The sequence below is a fragment of the Cherax quadricarinatus genome, unplaced genomic scaffold, assembly GCF_038502225.1.
Source record: "Cherax quadricarinatus isolate ZL_2023a unplaced genomic scaffold, ASM3850222v1 Contig4115, whole genome shotgun sequence".
In the NCBI taxonomy this organism is placed as follows: Eukaryota; Metazoa; Arthropoda; class Malacostraca; order Decapoda; family Parastacidae; genus Cherax; species Cherax quadricarinatus.
Window position 1 is genome coordinate 11,043 of NW_027199141.1, and position 22,547 is coordinate 33,589.

General features: G+C 42.0%; 1 protein-coding gene across 1 annotated transcript; it reads left to right on the top strand.

Annotated features, from left to right (window-relative positions):
• The first annotated feature begins 1,619 nt into the window (after positions 1–1,619).
• On the top strand, positions 1,620–6,858 carry LOC138852110 (uncharacterized). The gene is made up of 3 exons (XM_070081770.1): positions 1,620–1,751; positions 2,403–2,711; positions 4,142–6,858. Exons 1-3 carry the CDS (start codon positions 1,620–1,622, stop codon positions 6,158–6,160), a joined length of 2,460 nt encoding a protein of 819 aa, XP_069937871.1. The 3' UTR covers positions 6,161–6,858.
• The last annotated feature ends 15,689 nt before the right edge of the window (positions 6,859–22,547 follow it).

Genomic DNA, 22,547 nt, shown 5'->3' on the forward strand with positions numbered 1-22,547 from the left:
GTTTCCCACAAACACCCATACCTCTATAATCTATCAATTTAAATTCCTAGACAAGTCATCAATTACCCTCTAAATTGAATTGGCTAATGCAACCACTCCATCCCCAGAGAGATGAACCCCATCCCTTACATTCATATCACATTTGCCAAAGAATAAGTCCCAGTTATCAATGAATGGGAGGGCAAGTTCCTTGCAGTACCTGTCTAGCCAGCAATTTATACCAATTGTCCTAGACATCCATTCATTTCCCACTCCCTTTCTAGGCAAGATGCTACATATGACTGGGATCCCTCCCTTAGACCTAACTACTTCTATGTCTGACCTGTACTTATCCAGCAGCTCCTCTCTCCTGCCCTTCCCAATGTCATTACCCCCAGCACTAAGACAGATAATGGGCTTGTTCCCATTACCTGCCATAATATTATCCAACCTGTTAACTGTCACCAACACCAGCTCCAGGAAGGCACACTCTCTGTCTGACTTTTCTGTCTCTGTTACAAAGTGCACAGTCCATATACCTTACCTGAGAATCGCCTACTCTTAAAATATTCTTACCTTGATTAGCAGGGAAATCAGTGGTACCTTCTACCTCACTACCCACTGAAGTACACTCGTCTTGGAGATCAGATAATCAATTTCCTTCCTTTACATCTTCTCTATTTACTCTCATCTTACTTCTTCTTGAACTGTGAACCACTTGCCACTTAAAGTGGCTTCTACCATAACTGCTGGTGACTATTTCCTCCTTACCAGCTAAATCCTTCTCACACTCGCTCCCAAACTCATCTATGCGAAGCTTCAGTCTCCTATTTTCCACCAGAAGTAGAATCTCCTTCTTCAATACTTGAACCTGAGATTCTAAAATAGTACAACAAGCCATGGTGCTTGGTAACAGCCCATATATATATATATATATATATATATATATATATATATATATATATATATATATATATATATATATATATATATATATATATATATATATATATATATATATATATATATATATGTATATATATATATATATATATATATATATATATATATATATATATATATATATATATATATTATAGGCAATGGAACCTCGGTAGTCGAACTTAATTCCTTCCAGAAGGCTGTTCGAGTGCCGATCTGTTCGAGTATGGAACGAAATTTTCCCATGAGAATAATGTAAATTAGATAAATTCATTTCATACTCCCAAAAATACAGTTACAGCGACTTTGCTTTGTATTTTCCTATGGTATTTATGAATGTATTCTCGTTTTCTTGGTCTCATTTGATTGTATGGGAATGGGAAATATATTATAGAAATAGAGATGATTTTGAATGTTTTACTTACTAAAATTACCTTGAAACTGAGCTCAAATTAGCGGAAATGTTCGATTTTTGCTGATGTTCAAGAGTAAACAGATCACGCCACGCGTCCAGTACACGTCCAGTACACGTCAACGTCGTCGTAAGCTTCTCTCTTTTATGTGCTGGTTATTTGTGTATGGTATGTTTAATATGCTTATATGCTTTCACAAATGCGCTGATGTTATTTATACCATTTTTCAATAATGCAGTAGTCTGCATAACAGTAAATTTATTTTTGTGTGAATAAAAATTCAAAATGGAAAGCAAGCGTAATATAAGAGGGGCCCGATGTTGGAGGTGCCACTGGGGAGAGAGGGGAGATGACCAGCAGTATCTGATGAGTCGTCTTGACAGCCGGATACTAGCGGCGGCACAAATACAATGTTGCGTAATTATGCTAATATTAGTAATAAAGGTTATCTATCACATTTTTTTTCAGCTTGATATCTGAAACTCGATAGATAACCTAAAAGCCCCATAAAGTCGCCGAAATTAATAATAAAAGGCATATTATATGGAGTGGCAGAGGTGTTTACATCAGGACAAATACACACTAACCAATTTTCTTTTTCTTTGGCTGTTATCACTAATCTTCTAAGGCCTCATAGTGACTTATTTATACAAATAATACAAAAAAAAAACTAAAAATACGAAAAAACACGAAATAGTTTACAGTGAAATTCAGCGGAGTTTTGGACTAAGCGACAGCTGCGGGGAGACTGACGCACATGTTCTGGCAATTGTGTTTGTCTGGTCGAGTGCCGAGCAAATGATCGACTACCGAGGTATTATTTACCGAACAAAACGTTCCAGTACCGAATTGTTCGAGTATGAAGCTGAGTACCGAGGTTCCACATATTCGAAATGCTTAGATCGATTTCTACTGATTTATGGCAAAAGCAAATTTTCAATCTACTTATTCAGCAAATTGCATCCTTGTCAAATAGGCCAAACTGGTTGATGATTGTAGGATTTGGAGAGAGAAAGAATATTTTTTTTTTATCGTTACTGATATCACTCAATTTTATTTTTTTGACAGCACACTCAGTATTTCAAGTTTGATTTTGAACAAAAAACTGAACGTCACACTGAGCTTGTTATCGCTGCTGGAGAAGGTGACGCTAAAACCATGCAGCGACTGTTGAAGACTGGCGTGCCTCTGTTACCTATGGCTGCTCGTGCTGATCCACTGCTTCATGCAATACGACACAACCAAAGAGATGCTGTGTTCTTGCTGTTAAGTGTTGGTGCTCCTCTCTGCAATCAATCAATAGAGTATGTGACACCCTTAGAGGGAGCGCACAACACTCTTGGACTCCCAGCTGTTTTTCCTGCTCTTATCCGCATGGTACTCTACATTTTGTCTATCTAAACTATTTTGTTTTGTCTATATTTGTGTGCATATAAAAGTCTTGATTGTTACAGTTTAAATCAGCAATTGTCTAAAAGTATATTTTAAATTTATGCCTCTTAAAACATTTGAATTATTTATATATATATTTGTCAATATCTCATAAAAAGCATAACCACAGGATAAATTGAAAAAAATGTTATCTAATTTATTTGTAGAATTAAAACTTACAGAATTAAGATTCCAGAATACTTATAAAATGATTTGTAATAGAAGGCTGAACTTTTTTTGTTTTAAATTACTATAAAAATGAAGGAATTATATTTTCTGAGGAAAACGTCACCTAGATGGGCTTTATCTGGTCAGTAGAGAATGCTTGAGAAAAATTTAATTAAATATGCAAGTGCAGATAATGAAAGGGGATTTGTATGGGAGTATTTCGGGTCGATGAAGCACTTTTTGAACTGCGCCTTACAATTATGTTGTTATACTACCAATTGTTCCCACTTGTAGTTTTTCCACACACTTCAGCAGTACGTTGTGCAGAAGTAACACCAATATCTCAGTTGTTACTTTCACTTCCATCATGACTTTAACTAGAGGCAAACATTACCACCATAATGCAGGTCATTATTAGTGGGAGCAAAGAACGTTAATGTGTATTAATGATAGTTTGTGTTGTAAATCGAGACACAGAGAATCTCTCATAAAATGGACAAATAGTAAGTTATCAAAGAATGAGAGAAAAATAACGATGACTGCACTCTGCCCTTATTAGCAATTTTAACATTTTTATTCTAAATGTGGATTACTTCATGTTAGCTAAGTCAAGCTTTAGGAATATTTACAACTTTAGCCAGGCATCAGGGACACAATATAATATAATAACAATATCTTTATTTCTACAAGTACATGTACAAGGTATACAGACATAGCTGACATAGATAATATACTACTATATAGAAAGCCGCTTGTTATGCAGAGCATTTCTGGCAAATTAGGTCAGTTTTGTCCCAGGATGCGACCCACACCAGTCGACTAACACCCAGGTACCCATTTTTACTGATGGATGAACCGGTAAAAGGAAATACGCCCAATGTTTCCACCCTTTGCCGGGAATCGAACCCAGATCCTCACTCTGTGCAGCGAGAGCTTTTGCCACCAGGCCACGGTGTATACCATACAGTGTACTCTAGCAGCAAAATTATCCCACTAGCCTTGCCCTTCTTTTTCTATATCATTATTCTTTACTGAGTGGATAAAACCCATCATGTGAGCGAAATGTTTTCGTTAATTAAGGAAACCACTACGTCACAGTATCATTTACTTCATTTTATCTGTATTTATATAAAATTACAGCTCCAATTATCAATTGTATTAATATAAATTAGAAGCTGTTAATATTCATGATTTTTCTTTGTCACCAGGCATACAGTGAGAAGATACAGATGGAGATACAAACTTTAAAAGGCTCTAAAATCACAGGAAAAGAGGAGAAACTTCTTCAGGTTATGGAGTCTTATCAAAAAAGTTTTAGAATCTTTGGAAATTTTTCAAAATTCATACTGGAAAGTAATAACTATGAAGAACGAAGTAAAAAAGCGAGAGATTTACTGTGTACTGCAGCTAAGTATGGCCTCTCCCTCACTTGTGTTCTACTGGGCTTAGAAGATGTTTGTATTCACCCATTACAAGATGAAGAAAATCCTTTCAAGTTGGCATTCCTTGGAAATCACTTTGATACACAAGTCACTCTGTGTAGAGACATGAATATGGTTCCATTTACCTTTTCTTTGCCACCTTCAGCAATTTTGCCTTCAGATTTACTGCAAGAATATTGGGTGAATGAAAGAAAATTGCTTGATGATATTTGTTCAGGAAAACATGACCATACGAAGCTCAATAAATATGAAACAAACATACTTAAGAAGTACATTGAACAACTCAGTAAGGTGAAGCCAAACGAAGACTTGAAATCTCAAGACATTACCCTGGAGCGTCCTGATGACTTTTTCTTATATCTTTTAGCTAAACATGACCTTGTTTACATACTTTATATACTTTACGAGAAAAATTTTAAAGACATGTATATAAATAGGGTAGTAGAGTCATTTTCAGAATGTACGATGTTGCACGTCGCCTCTATGTACGGACGCTTAAATATGATCGAGTATCTTTTGTATCGAAATCCTGAACTAGATAAAGTTACTCTTGGGAAATACTCTGCTGCTCATCTTTCTGCCATTGGAGGACACAAAGAATGTTACCAATATATTTTAGCAAGAATGAATGATGATCAAAAGGAAATGAAGTGTAACATTCAGCTAACAGCTGCAGAATTAATGAGAAAATATGAAGAATTCTGCTCTAATTGTCAGATGCCCTTGATGACTCGTGAAGAGGCACTTCATGTCAAAAATGAAACTGAAGATGGAAAACGAGCACATGAACTTCTGTACATTAAAGGAAATTATCTAAAAATAACCAAACCAGATGACTTGATTGATGTTGCAGTTAATAACGTGTGTGATGAGAAGAAAGTTAACGAGATAAAGGATAAAATAAAAATAGAAACAGAGAAACTACTTGAAAGTATTGAAGACAAGAATTTCAAAGGTAGAACCGTTCTCACTGGACCTCTTGTGGAAGGAAATGAGATTTTTCACGTCAACTATGTTGACTTCATGTATGAAGTATCTCCGGAGTATGACATCATGTGCAAAAGCTCTGAATCACCTGGAGAAGGCACTATAATCTCAATGGATCTTCCACTGAAAGGATCTACATTCAGAGAAGAATTTGCTAAACATATAAAGAAAGCAATTAAGAATTATGTAAGCAAATCATCAGATAAATCTGATATATCAATTGCACCACCTTTTCTGCTTCACACACATAAAGGTGTGTACATACCCTGGGTTTGGAACCATAAATATTTCTGCTTGCTGGCTTCTTATATCGTGCCAACACTGAAAGCTAAACATTCCGTTAATGACAGAGAAGAGTCTGTATTCATTACCAATGTCTCTGATGGGTGGATACTACGTAAATATCGAGAAGAAACCAAATACTTCAAAGATCTTACAGAAGATGACAGAAAAGTTTGGTTAGCTTGCCGCCTTCTTAGAAAAATTACCTTGCAACTTTGGTTTGCTCCAAGATTCAGTACAAAGAGATACACACAGTCATGGAATACTTACTCGGTTGGTATTGAAGGTCTGGAAGAAAGAATCCTTAAACAACTATTCAAAGACGAGAAAAACGCACCTACAGAGTGTAACAAAAAATCTCTGTTTGATCGAGTTTTGTCAGTCTATAGTCGAGCAGCAAATAAAGAGTCAGGAATATGGGTTCCCAGACCAGATGATGACTTTCATGGAAAAGCTTTATCAGTGTGCGGGATCCTGGAATATCTTGAGTCGCTTAAGAAAAACGATAACTTCTGATCATGCTGTTTACGATTATTTTAAAATTTTGTGAACGAGTGTAAGGCTCAGCAGTCACAGTTAATGACTGGTGATGAAAGATTGATTTATTGATGAATAAAAGTAACAATGTAGTGGTTTGAACAAATTATCAGAAGTTCACAAATCTGAAAATAAAATAGAAAGAACACTTGACTTAATAATTTTCTGAAAGGATTAAAACATTTCAGGTTTTATTTCTAATATGTGAAGTTGTTGTATATGTTGTAAAAGTCAACTTCCATCTATATTTGCCTCTTCAGGAAAATAATAAACCGATGGCTTGTTAAAGATAGATCCATTTTGTCTGATAAGCTTTTTCTTTCACATTTCGGGAAGGTTGGTAGGTAGTACTCCATTGTATAGTAACTCTTTCCTAACTTCACCATTCCTTGTGGTGAATGATCCATCCTGACATAGAGTTTAACAAAAATTATATGAAAACTGTGTAAGCGTAAAATTACTACCTTGTTTACGACTGGGTTAAGTGTTGCAAAATGCTCAAGACACTCAACACAAACTTCCCCTGTTTGAGGGAGTTGAGATCTAGTTCTTGGTTCACATTAAGAGGACAGTAACCTTCTTAAGATTCAAATTTTTCAAATTGGCAATGCTGTACCACTTATTTTATTCTTACTGGCAACGGTGCTGTATAGCCCTTGTGGCTTAGCGCTTCTTTTTGATTACCCCTCTTTGCCTCCAAGGACAAAGTTCTTTGTTTCCACAGACTCCTAAGTGCCCCACTCACTCTTTTTCCCTCATCAATTCTATGATTCACCTCATCTTTCATAGACCCATCCGCTGACACGTCCACTCCCAAATATCTGAATACGTTCACCTCCTCCATACTCTCTCCCTCCAATCTGATATTCAATCTTTCATCACCTAATCTTTTTGTTATCCTCATAACCTTACTCTTTCCTGTATTCACCTTTAATTTTCTTCTTTTGCACACCCTACCAAATTCATCCACCAATCTCTGCAACTTCTCTTCAGAATCTCCCAAGAGCACAGTGTCATCAGCAAAGAGCAGCTGTGACAACTCCCACTTTGTGTGTGATTCTTTATCTTTTAACTCCACGCCTCTTGCCAAGACCCTCGCATTTACTTCTCTTACAACCCCATCTATAAATATATTAAACAACCACGGTGACATCACACATCCTTGTCTAAGGCCTACTTTTACTGGGAAAAAATTTCCCTCTTTCCTACATACTCTAACTTGAGCCTCACTATCCTCGTAAAAACTCTTCACTGCTTTCAGTAACCTACCTCCTACACCATACACTTGCAACATCTGCCACATTGCCCCCCTATCCACCCTGTCATACGCCTTTTCCAAATCCATAAATGCCACAAAGACCTCTTTAGCCTTATCTAAATACTGTTCACTTATATGTTTCACTGTAAACACCTGGTCCACACACCCCCTACCTTTCCTAAAGCCTCCTTGTTCATCTGCTATCCTATTCTCCGTCTTACTCTTAATTCTTTCAATTATAACTCTACCATACACTTTACCAGGTACACTCAACAGACTTATCCCCCTATAATTTTTGCACTCTCTTTTATCCCCTTTGCCTTTATACAAAGGAACTATGCATGCTCTCTGCCAATCCCTAGGTACCTTACCCTCTTCCATACATTTATTAAATAATTGCACCAACCACTCCAAAACTATATCCCCACCTGCTTTTAACATTTCTATCTTTATCCCATCAATCCCGGCTGCCTTACCCCCTTTCATTTTACCTACTGCCTCACGAACTTCCCCCACACTCACAACTGGCTCTTCCTCACTCCTACAAGATGTTATTCCTCCTTGCCCTATACACGAAATCACAGCTTCCCTATCTTCATCAACATTTAACAATTCCTCAAAATATTCCTTCCATCTTCCCAATACCTCTAACTCTCCATTTAATAACTCTCCTCTCCTATTTTTAACTGACAAATCCATTTGTTCTCTAGGCTTTCTTAACTTGTTAATCTCACTCCAAAACTTTTTCTTATTTTCAACAAAATTTGTTGATAACATCTCACCCACTCTCTCATTTGCTCTCTTTTTACATTGCTTCACCACTCTCTTAACTTCTCTCTTTTTCTCCATATACTCTTCCCTCCTTGCATCACTTCTACTTTGTAAAAACTTCTCATATGCTAACTTTTTCTCCCTTACTACTCTCTTTACATCATCATTCCACCAATCGCTCCTCTTCCCTCCTGCACCCACTTTCCTGTAACCACAAACTTCTGCTGAACACTCTAACACTACATTTTTAAACCTACCCCATACCTCTTCGACCCCATTGCCTATGCTCTCATTAGCCCATCTATCCTCCAATAGCTGTTTATATCTTACCCTAACTGCCTCCTCTTTTAGTTTATAAACCTTCACCTCTCTCTTCCCTGATGCTTCTATTCTCCTTGTATCCCATCTACCTTTTACTCTCAGTGTAGCTACAACTAGAAAGTGATCTGATATATCTGTGGCCCCTCTATAATATTGGCAACAGTGTCAATAACATACCCGGAAATATTTATGCATATTAAGTGATAAATAAAGGTAAGAAAAAGTTGAAAAATAACAATTCTAATGAAATAAATAAGTAGTATAGAATAGTTTAATTGGTAACATTGTATTAAGCAAATACTATGTTAGTTAATTATCTTACAGTCTTAGTTTAGTTATCAAAACAAGTCATAAAATAATTCCAAAAAGAGAGAAAGAAATCGCTCAAGAATTTCACACTTTAAAAAAATTGTAAAAAAATGATAAATAATAACAAAAATATGCAAATGTCTACATTGCTCCACATCATATCAATAACTCATATTCATAACTCATTAAAAAAAGAGGCAAAATTGTTCGAAACCTCCGAAAGCTGCGTGAAGAAAACTTTAAGTGAGAAAGTGGCAGCTACACAAGAGTTACTACAGTGTAAAATTCAAGAATTTTAATTTTGTAATAATAAATAAAGGAGTTACAGGTAAGGACCCATAATGGGCGAGGTGCAAGTGGGGACAGGAAGAAGAATAGATGGGGGAGAGGAAAGTTGAAGATAAGAGAAAAAGTGTCGGGAGTAGACCCAACTGCTAATCAAGGGAAACATAAATGCAACAGTTTTACTCTCAAGGGTATGTCATCGCAAGACTGGGCACGTAGCAAAAAAGTTACGACTACCGAAAGATGGGGCAATCACCATCGCAAGTTATTCCACATAAACGCACAGGGATGCGCTCAATGACAATGACAGTTAAAGTAAAATAGTGCAAGTTATGACAAATAGCTTAGATGTAGTGGGGAGGAGGAGTGGGGTTATAAAGAGAGAAGAGATTTACGTTATTGTTAGCACGCCTGACAGTGTCTCCTAAATATGAAGTGCAGTAGTCATGGTATGTCTCAAGTCTGTCAATTTGTCACTTAGTGTCTTCCAGTACTCGTTCAGAACTGGTGTGTCAGTCGTGAGGTGAAGAGATTCGCTGGTGGCGAAATCGTCCCACCTCCCTCCCAACACTCAACGTAATGCTCGGTTCTGGATACGTTGGGGTTTTAAAGCGTTAGTTTTGGCAGTTAATGTCAAAGCAAGTGGAGCGTAAGTAAGAAGAGGTCGAAGGAGGGCTTTATAGGGGTGTAATTTAGCCTTAGTATGCATTCCTTTTAGCTTATAAAGCCTCAAGAGTGCAGTCTTAGCCATTGCAGTTTTGGCAGTGATATGTGGTTTGAGAGTAAAGCTATTGTCTAAGGTAACCCCAAGGATAATTGTGGAAGTGGTGCGTGGGATAGGTGTGCGGGAGGTGCTTGTTTTGAGTTCGACAGAAACTGGGACTTCTGTTAAAGTAGGTAATCTTTGATTTGTTAGGGATGGTTTTAATTCTCCATTGTAATTCCCATGCAGTAATCCTGTCGACCTCACGTTGTGTTCTGCGTGTTAAGAATCTTATGTTTTCATGTGTTGTGAGTTGTGCAGTGTCATCTGTATGGGATAGTGTGAGTGTATTGGGATTGATTGGTTCAGGTAAATCATTTGTGTAAAGAATATATAATGTAGGAGATAGGGCGGATCCTTGAGGAACACCTGCATGTAAGATGAAATAGTCAGAACATTGATTCCTAAATCATATATGCTTTTAATTTTCGCAACATTTGTGTAGCTTTATACTGGAAGCGAAACTGTCCAAATGTTTGCAGGATAAAGATATACTAATGTATGTATTTATCTTACTTATTAACTTGTAGTTTTATAATCATTTATTCAAATTCTAATTTCATTGATATGACAAAAAAAAAGAATGAGAACACAGTTTTATGCCCACTTTTCCTGTCACAATGTCGCTGACAAAGTCATCAATTACAAACTCAATTTAGCTGAAGTTAACTTAGAATTGTCATAGTTAAATTGATTGATTGATGGCTGAACTGTAGCTCACACATAAGAGAATTCTTGACGAATTTACTTTATCATATTTTTCAAAACATTTCGAAAACATTTTTCAAAAATGGGACCTGACCCCTTGCAGCTACCCATCATCTCTCTCAAAAATAATGTTTGACCCCGATTTCTCAAGCTAATCACATTATAATGGGGCCTCGACCTATAGCTCCAGATTTCTCTCAAAATAATTCACCTGATTAAGAATCGAGCAAATTAGCAAACCAGCAATTTTCTGTGCAACAGAAAAGAAAAGAAAAATATATTTTTGAAAGGGGAACTAGAAACACAGACTTGGGCAAAAAACTTACGTCACTTGTACTTGAATTAATCTTAAAAAAAAAATTAATTTTGACTGGGAAGATTCAGTACAGTATCATTGGGAAATATTGTTTGGGAACTACCTGAGCAGCTTCACTAGGAACTGTTATTATTTAGGAAGTATAAGTGTTAGGGAAATATAAGTGTTTGGGAAGTATAAGTGTTAGGGAAATATAAGTGTTTGGGAAGTATAAGTGTTAGGGAAATATAAGTGTTTGGGAAGTTAAAGTGTTTGGGAAGTATAAGTGTTAGGGAAGTATCAGTGTTTGGGAAGTAATAGTATTTGAGAAGTATCAGTGTTTGGGAAGTAACAGTGTTTGGGAAGTATAAGTGTTAGGGAAATATTAGTGTTAGGGAAGTAACAATGTTTGGGAAGTATAAGTGTTAGGGAAGTATCAGTGTTTGGCAAGTATCAGTGTTTTGAGAAGTGTCAATTTTTTAGAATATCATTATGTGTTACTTATTGTATTAATTTATGTTTTCAAATAAAGAAAACGTGAAGTGTTCACAGACTTTTCTTTCCTGTCTGATGTAAATCACACGGATCTCTTGAAGGTATCTGCACAATGCCTTTCACAGGTCTGCACAAATTTTATCAATGTTGGACTGTAATTTTCTGGGCCATTTCAGGGCATTAAGTTACTGTTGTACGGCCTCTTGAATTATCTCTTTACATTTGATATGATTTAGCATGAACACAGCGAAAAGCCTCAGTCAGATGACCAAAAGCTCCAGCTGCGGGTCATCACATGACAACTGCTTTGGTTACTTATTTCCCGAATTAAAAATACTAAGTTGAGAACTGCCAATTATTTCCCCACTCAAGGTCCCTGAAATTATTTTTATTAACACACTGGCCGATTCCCACCCAGGCAGGGTGGCCCGAAAAAGAAAAACTTTCACCATCATTCACTCCATCACTGTCTTGCCAGAAGGGTGCTTTACACTACAGTTTTTAAACTGCAACATTAACACCCTTCCTTCAGAGTGCAGGCACTGTACTTCCCATCTCCAGGACTCAAGTCCGGCCTGCCGGTTTCCCTGAACCCCTTCATAAATGTTACTTTGCTCACACTCCAACAGCACGTCAAGTATTAAAAACCATTTGTCTCCATTCACTCCTATCAAACACGCTCACGCATGCCTGCTGGAAGTCCAAGCCCCTCGCACACAAAACCTCCTTTACCCCCTCCCTCCACCCTTTCCTAGGCCGACCCCTACCCCGCCTTCCTTCCGTTACAGACTGATACACTCTTGAAATCATTCTGTTTCGCTCCATTCTCTCTACATGTCCGAACCACCTCAACAACCCTTCCTCAGCCCTCTGGACAACAGCTTTGGCAATCCCGCACCTCCTCCTAAATTCCAAACTACGAATTTTATGCTTTATATTCACACCACACATTGCCCTCAGACATGACATCTCCACTGCCTCCAGCCTTCTCCTCGCTGCAACATTCATCACCCATGCTTCACACCCATATAAGAGCGTTGGTAAAACTAATCTCTCATACATTCCTTTCTTTGCCTCCAAGGACAAAGTTCTTTGTCTCCACAGACTCTGAAGTGCACCACTCACCCTTTTCCCATCATCAATTCTATGATTCACCTCATCTTTCATAGATCCATCCGCTGATACGTCCACTCCCAAATATCTGAATACATTCACCTCCTCCATTCTCTCTCCCTCCAATCTGATATCCAATCTTTCATCACCTAATCTTTTTGTTATCCTCATAACCTTACTCTTTCCAGTATTCACTTTTAATTTTCTTCTTTTACATACCCTACCAAATTCATCCACCAACCTCTGCAACTTCTCTTCAGAATCTCCCAAGAGCACAGTGTCATCAGCAAAGAACAACTGTGACAACTCCCACTTTATGTGTGATTCTTAATCTTTTAACTCCACGCCTCTTGCGAAGACCTCGCATTTACTTCTCTTAAAACCCCATCTATAAATATATTAAACAACCACGGTGACATCACACATCCTTGTCTAAGGCCTAATTTTACTGGAAAATAATCTCCCTCTTTCCTGCATACTCTAACTTGAGCCTCACTATCCTCGTAAAAACTCTTCACTGCTTTAAGTAACCTACCTCCTACACCATACACCTGCAACATCTGCCACATTGCCCCCCTATCCACCCTGTCATACGCCTTTTCCAAATCCATAAATGCCACAAAAACCTCTTTAGTCTTATCTAAATACTGTTCACTTATATGTTTCACTGTAAACACCTGGTCCACATGCCCCCTACCTTTCCTAAAGCCTCCTTGTTCATTTGCTATCCTACTCTCCGTCTTACTCTTAATTCTTTCAATAATAACTCTACCATACACTTTACCAGGTATACTCAACAGAGGAAATGGTATGGTGATACCGACAAGATGTGTAAAAAAACACTTAGGTGCAGTTCAGGACATTTATTAAAGGAAACGTTTCGCTACGAGTGGCTTCTTCAGTCCTAATACAGAGAAAACTAAGGAAACGCATGTATATATATATATATATATATATATATATATATATATATATATATATATATATATATATATATATATATATATATATATATATATATATATATATATATATATATATATATATATACATATATATATATATGTATATATATATTGTAGATGAATGGTTCAGAGAACCAACATGTTGATAAATTAGACACATGTGCAACTCTTGATTGATGGACTGACCACATCCACTCAAGATTGAGGGAATGATTACCTCATTCTCCTCCTGTTCTTCAAGACTCTCCTTTGTATGGACTGATGAAGCCACTGTGTGGCGAAACGTTTCCTCAATAAAGATACCCAAGAGTTGCACATGTGTCTAATTTATCAACATGTCGGTTCTCTGAACCATTCATCTACAAACCTGTCAGACACTGCAACTTCTTGGGATCTAATACTTGGGAATTCTTCGCTTGCCTAATTCTTGGGCACGACCTACTTCCACATTGAACAAATGTGACACCACTTATGACTGCTGCACCTCTCCTGCCAACGGTTTATAAGCTCCTTCTCGGCACGTATGCCGTATTCTATTCAAGATTGATGGACTGACCACATATATATATATATATATATATATATATATATATATATATATATATATAGATATATATATAGATATATATATAGATATATATATAGATATATATATATATATATATATACAGTGGACCCCCGCATAGCGAACTTAATCCGTGCAAGAGGGCTGGTCGTTATGCGAAATGTTCGCTATGCGAATTAATTTTCCCCATAAGAAATAATGGAAATAAAATTAATCCGTGCAAGACACCCAAAAGTATGAAAAAAAATTTTTTTTACCACAAAAAAATGTTAATTTTAGTACACACAAACTGAAAAAGGCATGCACAATTACATGACACTTACTTTTATTGAAGATCTGGTGATGATTGATGGGATGGGAGGAGGGGAGAGAGAGTGTTAGTGTTTAGAAGGGGAATCCCCTTCCATTAGGACTTGAGGTAGCAAGTCCTTTTCCGGGGTTACTTCCCTTCTTCTTTTAATGCCACTAGGACCAGCTTCAGAGTCACTGGACCTCTGTCGCACAACAAATCTGTCCATAGAGCTCTGTACCTCCCGTTCCTTTACGATTTGTCTAAAATGGGCCATAACATTGTCATTGAAATAGTCACCAGCACGGCTTGCAACAGCTGTGTCAGGGTGATTTTCATCCATAAAGGTTTGCAGTTCAACCCACTGTGCACACATTTCCTTAATTTTTGAAGTAGGCACAATGGATTCCACAACTGGCATAGGCTTCTCAGGGTTAGCCCCAAACCCTTCAAAATCTTTCTTAATTTCCATACTAATTCTCACCCTTTTTACCACAGGGTTGGCACTAGAAGCTTTCTTGGGGCCCATGGTCACTTATTTTCCAGAAACAGCACCGAAAACACTGTAATAATACGAAATATTCCGAGTGTATGCTTGAATGTTACCGCGGAGGCTGGCTGGTAAACAATGGACGCGTCTCGGACGAAGGTCGCTGAGCGGGTTTTTGTCCACTATGCGGGGCAAAATTTTGGCGAACAAAGCGTTCGCTATGCGGATTGTTCGCTATGCAAGGCGTTCGCTATGCGGGGGTCCACTGTATATACATATATATATATATATATATATATATATATATATATATATATTATGTATAGATATATAATATATATATATATATATAAATATATATATATATAATAACCTCGGTACCAAATCACACCCTCAAGGTCCTACAGTGGAACATTCAGGGCCTGAGGGGCAAACAGCACCTCTTGCTGGAGGCAGTAATTCGGGATCGGGTTGATATCGTCTTGCTACAAGAAACTCTGACTGTCCCGACTATGTGCCCAAGACTACCCGGTTTTGCTGGGTATTTTCGGCACACGGACCCGGGCGTTCACTGCAGAGGCACAGCTGTATTTGTATCCAATACAATACCTCACGAGGTTATAGCCAACCCTGTGGACTGTGGGGAGGATGTCGAGGTACAGGCCATCCTTGTGCACATACCTGGGGCGCCCATTACCATCTATAACATCTACAAGAACCCAAGACACACCCTTGACATTGCAGAGCTCCTCGCACTAGCACGCACTGAGTGTATTATTGTGGGTGGAGATTTCAACGCACATCACCCAATGCTGCACTCTCACTCAGCAACCAATGCTGCTGGCAGACACATAGCAATGCTCCTACACGATATTCCAGAGGTAAAGTTGCTAAACAATGGAGACCCCACACACCTGTTGGGTGGCTGCCTCGACCTTACCTTCGGGTCAAGACAACTCGCAGCAGGAGCCACATGGGAAACTCATCCTCACCTTGTCAGTGACCACTTTGCAGTGATCACCACCTTCAACATCAACAGGCCTCCCACAGTTGTGCTGCCTCCTAGATGGGACGTAAAGAGGGCCAACTGGAAGGTGTTCCAGGATTATCTTCATGACTGGTGGTCCACATACTCTCTATCTGAAGACTGTGATACGGCTGAACAGGAGCTAATCACTGTTCTCATCCAGGCAGCAGAGTGCGCAATTCCAAAGAAGTCCGCAGGACGCACTCACAAAAGAGACTGGTGGTTCTACAACGACGAGGTGCGGGAGCAGAACCACCGCATCAACTCTTTTAGGAAGCTATACAGGCGTAACCCTACGGCAGAGAACAGGAATACTCTGAGAGCCATTGTGCAGCATGCCCGCAGAATCTCTCTCAGAGTAAAAACTGAGAAATGGCTGGAGTGGTGCTCAACATTCGGGCATCACACCACCTTATCTGAGATATGGGGCAAGCTCAACATAGCAACTGGCAAGAGCAAGCCGAGGCCACCAGCACACCCGAACCCATCCCAGGAAGCTGAGAAACTAGTGGAGCTTTTCACTTCCAGGGGAGCATCCACTCAGCTCCCACAGGACATCCGGAATATACAGACGGATCTTCTGCCACAGCGCCAGCTAACGATACAAGCTGCATGTGAGTCGGAAGATGTGACTGATGAAGACCTCACGGACTTGGAACTCCGACGTGCCATTAAGAACACAGGTGACACTGCCCCGGGCATCGATGGTGTTACGTACTCCATGATTGCACGGGCTGGGCAGAGTGGATGGGAGGCCATACTAGACGTCATTAACAAGTCGTGGAGGGCCAGGACACTCCCAGCAGCTTGGAAGAAAGCTACCATCGTACCAATTCCAAAGCCCAAGGACCCAGGCAGTATGAGACCCATATCGCTGACCAGCTGCTTAGCCAAGACTGCTGAGAGGATGGTGTTAAACCGCCTCCTATGGAAACTTGGACCCTCTCATCATCACATATTTGGCTTCACCAAAGGAGTGGGAACAGCAGAGTGCATAACCACTCTACTAAGCCAGATTGCTGACAGTAACAAAAAACCTAGTATTGTCGTCTACCTCGACCTTGAAAAGGCATTTGAGCTAGCCAGCCCCACAGCAATTCTGGCAATACTAGCTCGGAAGGGAATCAAAGGACGCCTCCTGGCCTGGATAGAGTCCTACCTTAGGGGCAGGCAGGCCTGTGTCAGCTTTCAGGGACACTACTCTTCCTTTAAATCCCTGGAAAACGGTACGCCACAAGGAGGTGTGCTCAGTCCTACCCTGTTTAACATCCTTATGCAGGAACTTGTGAGCCTTCCCTTTCATAGTGGTACACAGCTCCTCAGCTATGCTGATGATCTTGCACTCGTAGTGAATGGGAAAGGCAATTTAGAACGACAGGCTCAGAGAGCTTTGGACCTAATTACGCAGTCTTGCAAGGAACTAGGCCTCAAGATCTCGGCCGAGAAATCTCTTGCAATGATGTTCAAGGGACCAGATCCTGTGAATAGATTACGTATTCAGGATATAGAACTTGAGTGGACAGGCTCCTACCTGTACTTGGGAATCTACATTGATAAAAAGCTGACCTTTCAGAAACAGGCCGAGTATGTCAGGTCACGTGCTCTACTCAGACTCAACGCCATGAGAGCCATGACGAGGCACCGTGCAGGGGCAAGCAAAGATGTACTTCGCTTGTACTATATACAAGCTATACGCTCGCTCATTGACTACGGTGCACCGGCGTTAGCTCATCTCTTCCCGCAGAGCAGGCAAAGAGTGGAGGTCGTACAAAATCAGGCGATAAGAACTATGCTTGGGGCCCCCATCTGGACCAACACAGTATGTCTCAGATCTGAGGCCCGGCTTCCTTCCTTGGCTGACAGAGTAAGATACATAAACGCCTGCAAAGTGGCCACGATTCTGCACAGGCAGCAAGGTACCCCACTAAGGAGACGGATATTGACAACCATGTCACAAGATCCCACACTCTTCACGGACTACTCCTGGATTCGTTCGTTTTGTGCTGCTGGGCGGAAGCTGCTGCCTATACAACTACTCCTTGAGAAGAGTTGTGACCTTCCTGTTGCTGGGTACCATCCACCACCTCCCTGGCGCCCAGATCCAGCCGATGTTTGCATCATGCAGCTACCCATCTCTAAGCGTCTCTGCAGTCAAGACACTCTCAGCAATCATGCTGAGACAAGCATGGCACTGGCAGAGGGAGGCACATGTGCAGTGTATTTCACAGATGGTTCTGTCGACCCTGACAGGAAGAGAGCAGCAGCTGGACTGTACCACAATGGTCACACACAAGGCTGGCGACTCCCTGACCACTGCACGATCCTTCAAGCTGAGCTGGTGGCGATTCAGCAGGCATTGTCACATGCCCTACGACATCGACTCCGACCTGTCATACATGTTGATTCCACCTCTGCAATCAATGCCCTCTCCCATCCTCAACCACAGGACAATGTTCACCTCATCACATCGATCCTGAGCATAATGACAGCCTTAGAAGTTCAGGGTAACAGATCGACATTGAACTGGATCCCCAGCCATGCTGGCATCCGGGGAAATGAGGCGGCAGATGATGCAGCCAAGGCAGCAACAGACTATCCACATGTTGGGATTACTGTCCCAATCAGCCTACGACAGACCAAACTGGTGGCTGCCAGAGCCATGAAACTTATGGGGGAGGTCTTAGGTGATACCCCATCTCAACAGTGGTACCGAGCAGCGACTCAGGGAGAACCCCCTCCATATGATAGAAGCTGGTCCAGAGCGCAGTGTACCGCCATCCATCGGCTTCGTTTGGGCTTTCCCACAGCCAAGATGATGGTAGACAAGGCTGAGGAGGAGATGTGCCAGTACTGTCAGCACGTTGTCCAGCGGCCCCTAACACACTATCTTCTGGAGTGCGAAGTTACTGAGACACTCCGCAGGCAACTAGGAGTGATATTCCCTCCCGAAGAGGACCCAGAGATGACTGCGGCCACACTAGTGTACCATGGAGTCAACGAACCAGACAAGCTGTTACCTGTGATAACGACATATCCTCCTCCTCGCTAGTGTCCATAGTTAGGAGTACATACGGTGTTGTCGCTTATGAGATGCACCAGTTGAACTGACCAGAAGAGTGCTTGAACAGCATATGTCGCATCATTGTAGAAACCTTTCTCCCTCGGGAGCCAGAGACGGGTCATCGCAAGATTGAGACCCGTGCCAGGACTACGGTCTTGGCGAACATTATACATACATACCCTATGCACATTCAGGAAGACTCGTATTACGACAATCCATTGACACACTCTCAGTTCACGGAGTTCACTACCTTATCACAAGATAGGCACATGGCTTCTGCCGAAAAGAAGAGGCCACGATGCTCCATGAACACGACGGAGGACTCAGATTTGGAAATGTGGGGCGAAATTCTAGCGAAGAAGTTGCGAGAGGAAGAGGAAGATCCTGCTCACATTGTAGCAGATCTGACAGTCCCAACCATGGAGCCAGCGACAATAGAAACAGGTGCGGAAATAAACACCGCACCCCCCGAAAACCAAGAGGGATGGAACACTGTGGACAAGAAGAAGAAGCACCGTCCGTCCAAGGAGCAGGCAAACCAGCTCAACCGACCTGGCAAATTCAAGGTGAAGTCTTATGGGGACCACAGAACCCACTATGGGGTTGTTTCATACCTGGAATCACGACACAACCTGAAGTTCAAGATATGGTTCAACTTGAGGGGAGAACCAATATTGACTCCTCTCAACAAGGAAATGTATACCACCTTGAAGAGAGTCATGGAGACAGATCGCTCATTCACCCTGGAGGAACTGGACTCTCGGCAGAAGATCACCAAGGGTGTAGTGATGCGATACCCGCTGATGATGCCCATCGAGGCAGTAGCAGCTCACCCCAGTGTGGTGTCAGCTCAACGTCTCAAGGCAAAGACGGCAGGCAACGCACCAACCCGACAGGTTCTCATTCAGCATGTAGGACCACTGCCATCCCAGCTGGACCTCGGTTCTTGGGGCAGGTACGATGTCAGGACCTTCACAGCAGAACCAGTTCGCTGTTTCAAGTGTCAGCGTTATGGACACCTGGGTGCACTCTGTCCGAACAGAGTAATCTGCGGTGTCTGCAGCCAGCACCACCCTACCGAGGAATGCATCACCAAGCTGAAAAATGCATCGCCACCCACTCCACAATGCCCGAACTGCAGGCAGAAACACCATGCCTGGAATCCTCGATGCCCCGAGAGGCTCGCCAGAATTCAAGAAGTCTGGAAGACGCCAAAAACTCGGCAACAGGCTACGACGGATCATCAAACGATGGGTGCAGAGAACCCTGCCATACCGCAGATCTCTCAGCAGCTAAACCAAGTCAATGCCCAGGAATTCCCAACCCTAGAAGCCTCAACCAGGCGTCAAGGTCAAGAACCTCCTGCACCCCTACCTCAACGAAGAAACAGAAACAAGAGGAACAGGAGGCGTCAACAGGGTGCATCGGGTCAATGCGATCAGCAGGCTGCACTAAACGAGCCCCCACCGGCCATAGCACGACAACGCAGGCACTCCTTACCCGGCACAGGCGCTTTGCAGACTCAACTGGCACCTCACCAGCAGATCCCGGCTACTCAACCTGGTATACAGCAACAGACCACGGTGCATACAATAAAGAAATCCAACCCTCAGCAGTCCCTACAGACCACAGCAGCCCAGATAATATCCACTGTTTCGAACCCATCTCCAAAGCAGGCCCTCACCAGGGAGGATCTCGTAGCACTCATCAAGGTGTTCACGGATCTTATTTGCAACACAATCAACTCCACGGAACAACAGAGCGCATTCCGGCAGATGGTCAGTACTCTCCTGAGAGTGTGCTTTCTGACCGAAGAGGAGACAGTGGATGCCATGAATTTGCAGGTTCTCAGAGCGGGCAGGACTCAGTCTCCAGCTCAGGAAACAACAGCGATGGAATAACCTCGGTACCAAATCACACCCTCAAGGTCCTACAATGGAACATTCAGGGCCTGAGGGGCAAACAGCACCTCTTGCTGGAGGCAGTAATTCGGGATCGGGTTGACATCGTCTTGCTACAAGAAACTCTGACTGTCCCGACTATGTGCCCAAGACTACCCGGTTTTGCTGGGTATTTTCGGCACATGGACCCGGGCATTCACTGCAGAGGCACAGCTGTATTTGTATCCAATACAATACCTCACGAGGTTATAGCCAACCCTGTGGACTGTGGGGAGGATGTCGAGGTACAGGCCATCCTTGTGCACATACCTGGGGCGCCCATTACCATCTATAACATCTACAAGAACCCAAGACACACCCTCGACATTGCAGAGCTCCTCGCACTAGCACGCACTGAGTGTATTATTGTGGGTGGAGATTTCAACGCACATCACCCAATGCTGCACTCTCACTCAGCAACCAATGCTGCTGGCAGACACATAGCAATGCTCCTACACGATATTCCAGAGGTAAAGTTGCTAAACAATGGAGACCCCACACACCTGTTGGGTGGCTGCCTCGACCTTACCTTCGGGTCAAGACAACTCGCAGCAGGAGCCACATGGGAAACTCATCCTCACCTTGTCAGTGACCACTTTGCAGTGATCACCACCTTCAACATCAACAGGCCTCCCACAGTTGTGCTGCCTCCTAGATGGGACGTAAAGAGGGCCAACTGGAAGGTGTTCCAGGATTATCTTCATAACTGGTGGTCCACATACTCTCTATCTGAAGACTGTGATACGGCTGAACAGGAGCTAATCACTGTTCTCATCCAGGCAGCAGAGTGCGCAATTCCAAAGAAGTCCGCAGGACGCACTCACAAAAGAGACTGGTGGTTCTACAACGACGAGGTGCGGGAGCAGAACCACCGCATCAACTCTTTTAGGAAGCTATACAGGCGTAACCCTACGGCAGAGAACAGGAATACTCTGAGAGCCATTGTGCAGCATGCCCGCAGAATCTCTCTCAGAGTAAAAACTGAGAAATGGCTGGAGTGGTGCTCAACATTCGGGCATCACACCACCTTATCTGAGATATGGGGCAAGCTCAACATAGCAACTGGCAAGAGCAAGCCGAGGCCACCAGCACACCCGAACCCATCCCAGGAAGCAGAGAAACTAGTGGAGCTTTTCACTTCCAGGGGAGCCTCCACTCAGCTCCCACAGGACATCCGGAATATACAGACGGATCTTCTGCCACAGCGCCAGCTAACGATACAAGCTGCATGTGAGTCGGAAGATGTGACTGATGAAGACCTCACGGACTTGGAACTCCGACGTGCCATTAAGAACACAGGTGACACTGCCCCGGGCATCGATGGTGTTACGTACTCCATGATTGCACGGGCTGGGCAGAGTGGATGGGAGGCCATACTAGACGTCATTAACAAGTCGTGGAGGGCCAGGACACTCCCAGCAGCTTGGAAGAAAGCTACCATCGTACCAATTCCAAAGCCCAAGGACCCAGGCAGTATGAGACCCATATCGCTGACCAGCTGCTTAGCCAAGACTGCTGAGAGGATGGTGTTAAACCGCCTCCTATGGAAACTTGGACCCTCTCATCATCACATATTTGGCTTCACCAAAGGAGTGGGTACAGCAGAGTGCATAACCACTCTACTAAGCCAGATTGCTGATAGTAACAAAAAACCTAGTATCGTCGTCTACCTCGACCTTGAGAAGGCATTTGAGCTAGCCAGCCCCACAGC

Coding starts and splice junctions, on each gene's coding strand:
- LOC138852110 (XM_070081770.1), top strand. CDS start 1,620: ATGGAAAGCAAGCGTAATATAAGAGGGGCCCGATGTTGGAGGTGCCAC. Junction 1,752..2,402: donor CGGCACAAATACAATGTTGC/GTAATTATGCTA, acceptor TTTTTTTGACAG/CACACTCAGTATTTCAAGTT. Junction 2,712..4,141: donor TTCCTGCTCTTATCCGCATG/GTACTCTACATT, acceptor CTTTGTCACCAG/GCATACAGTGAGAAGATACA.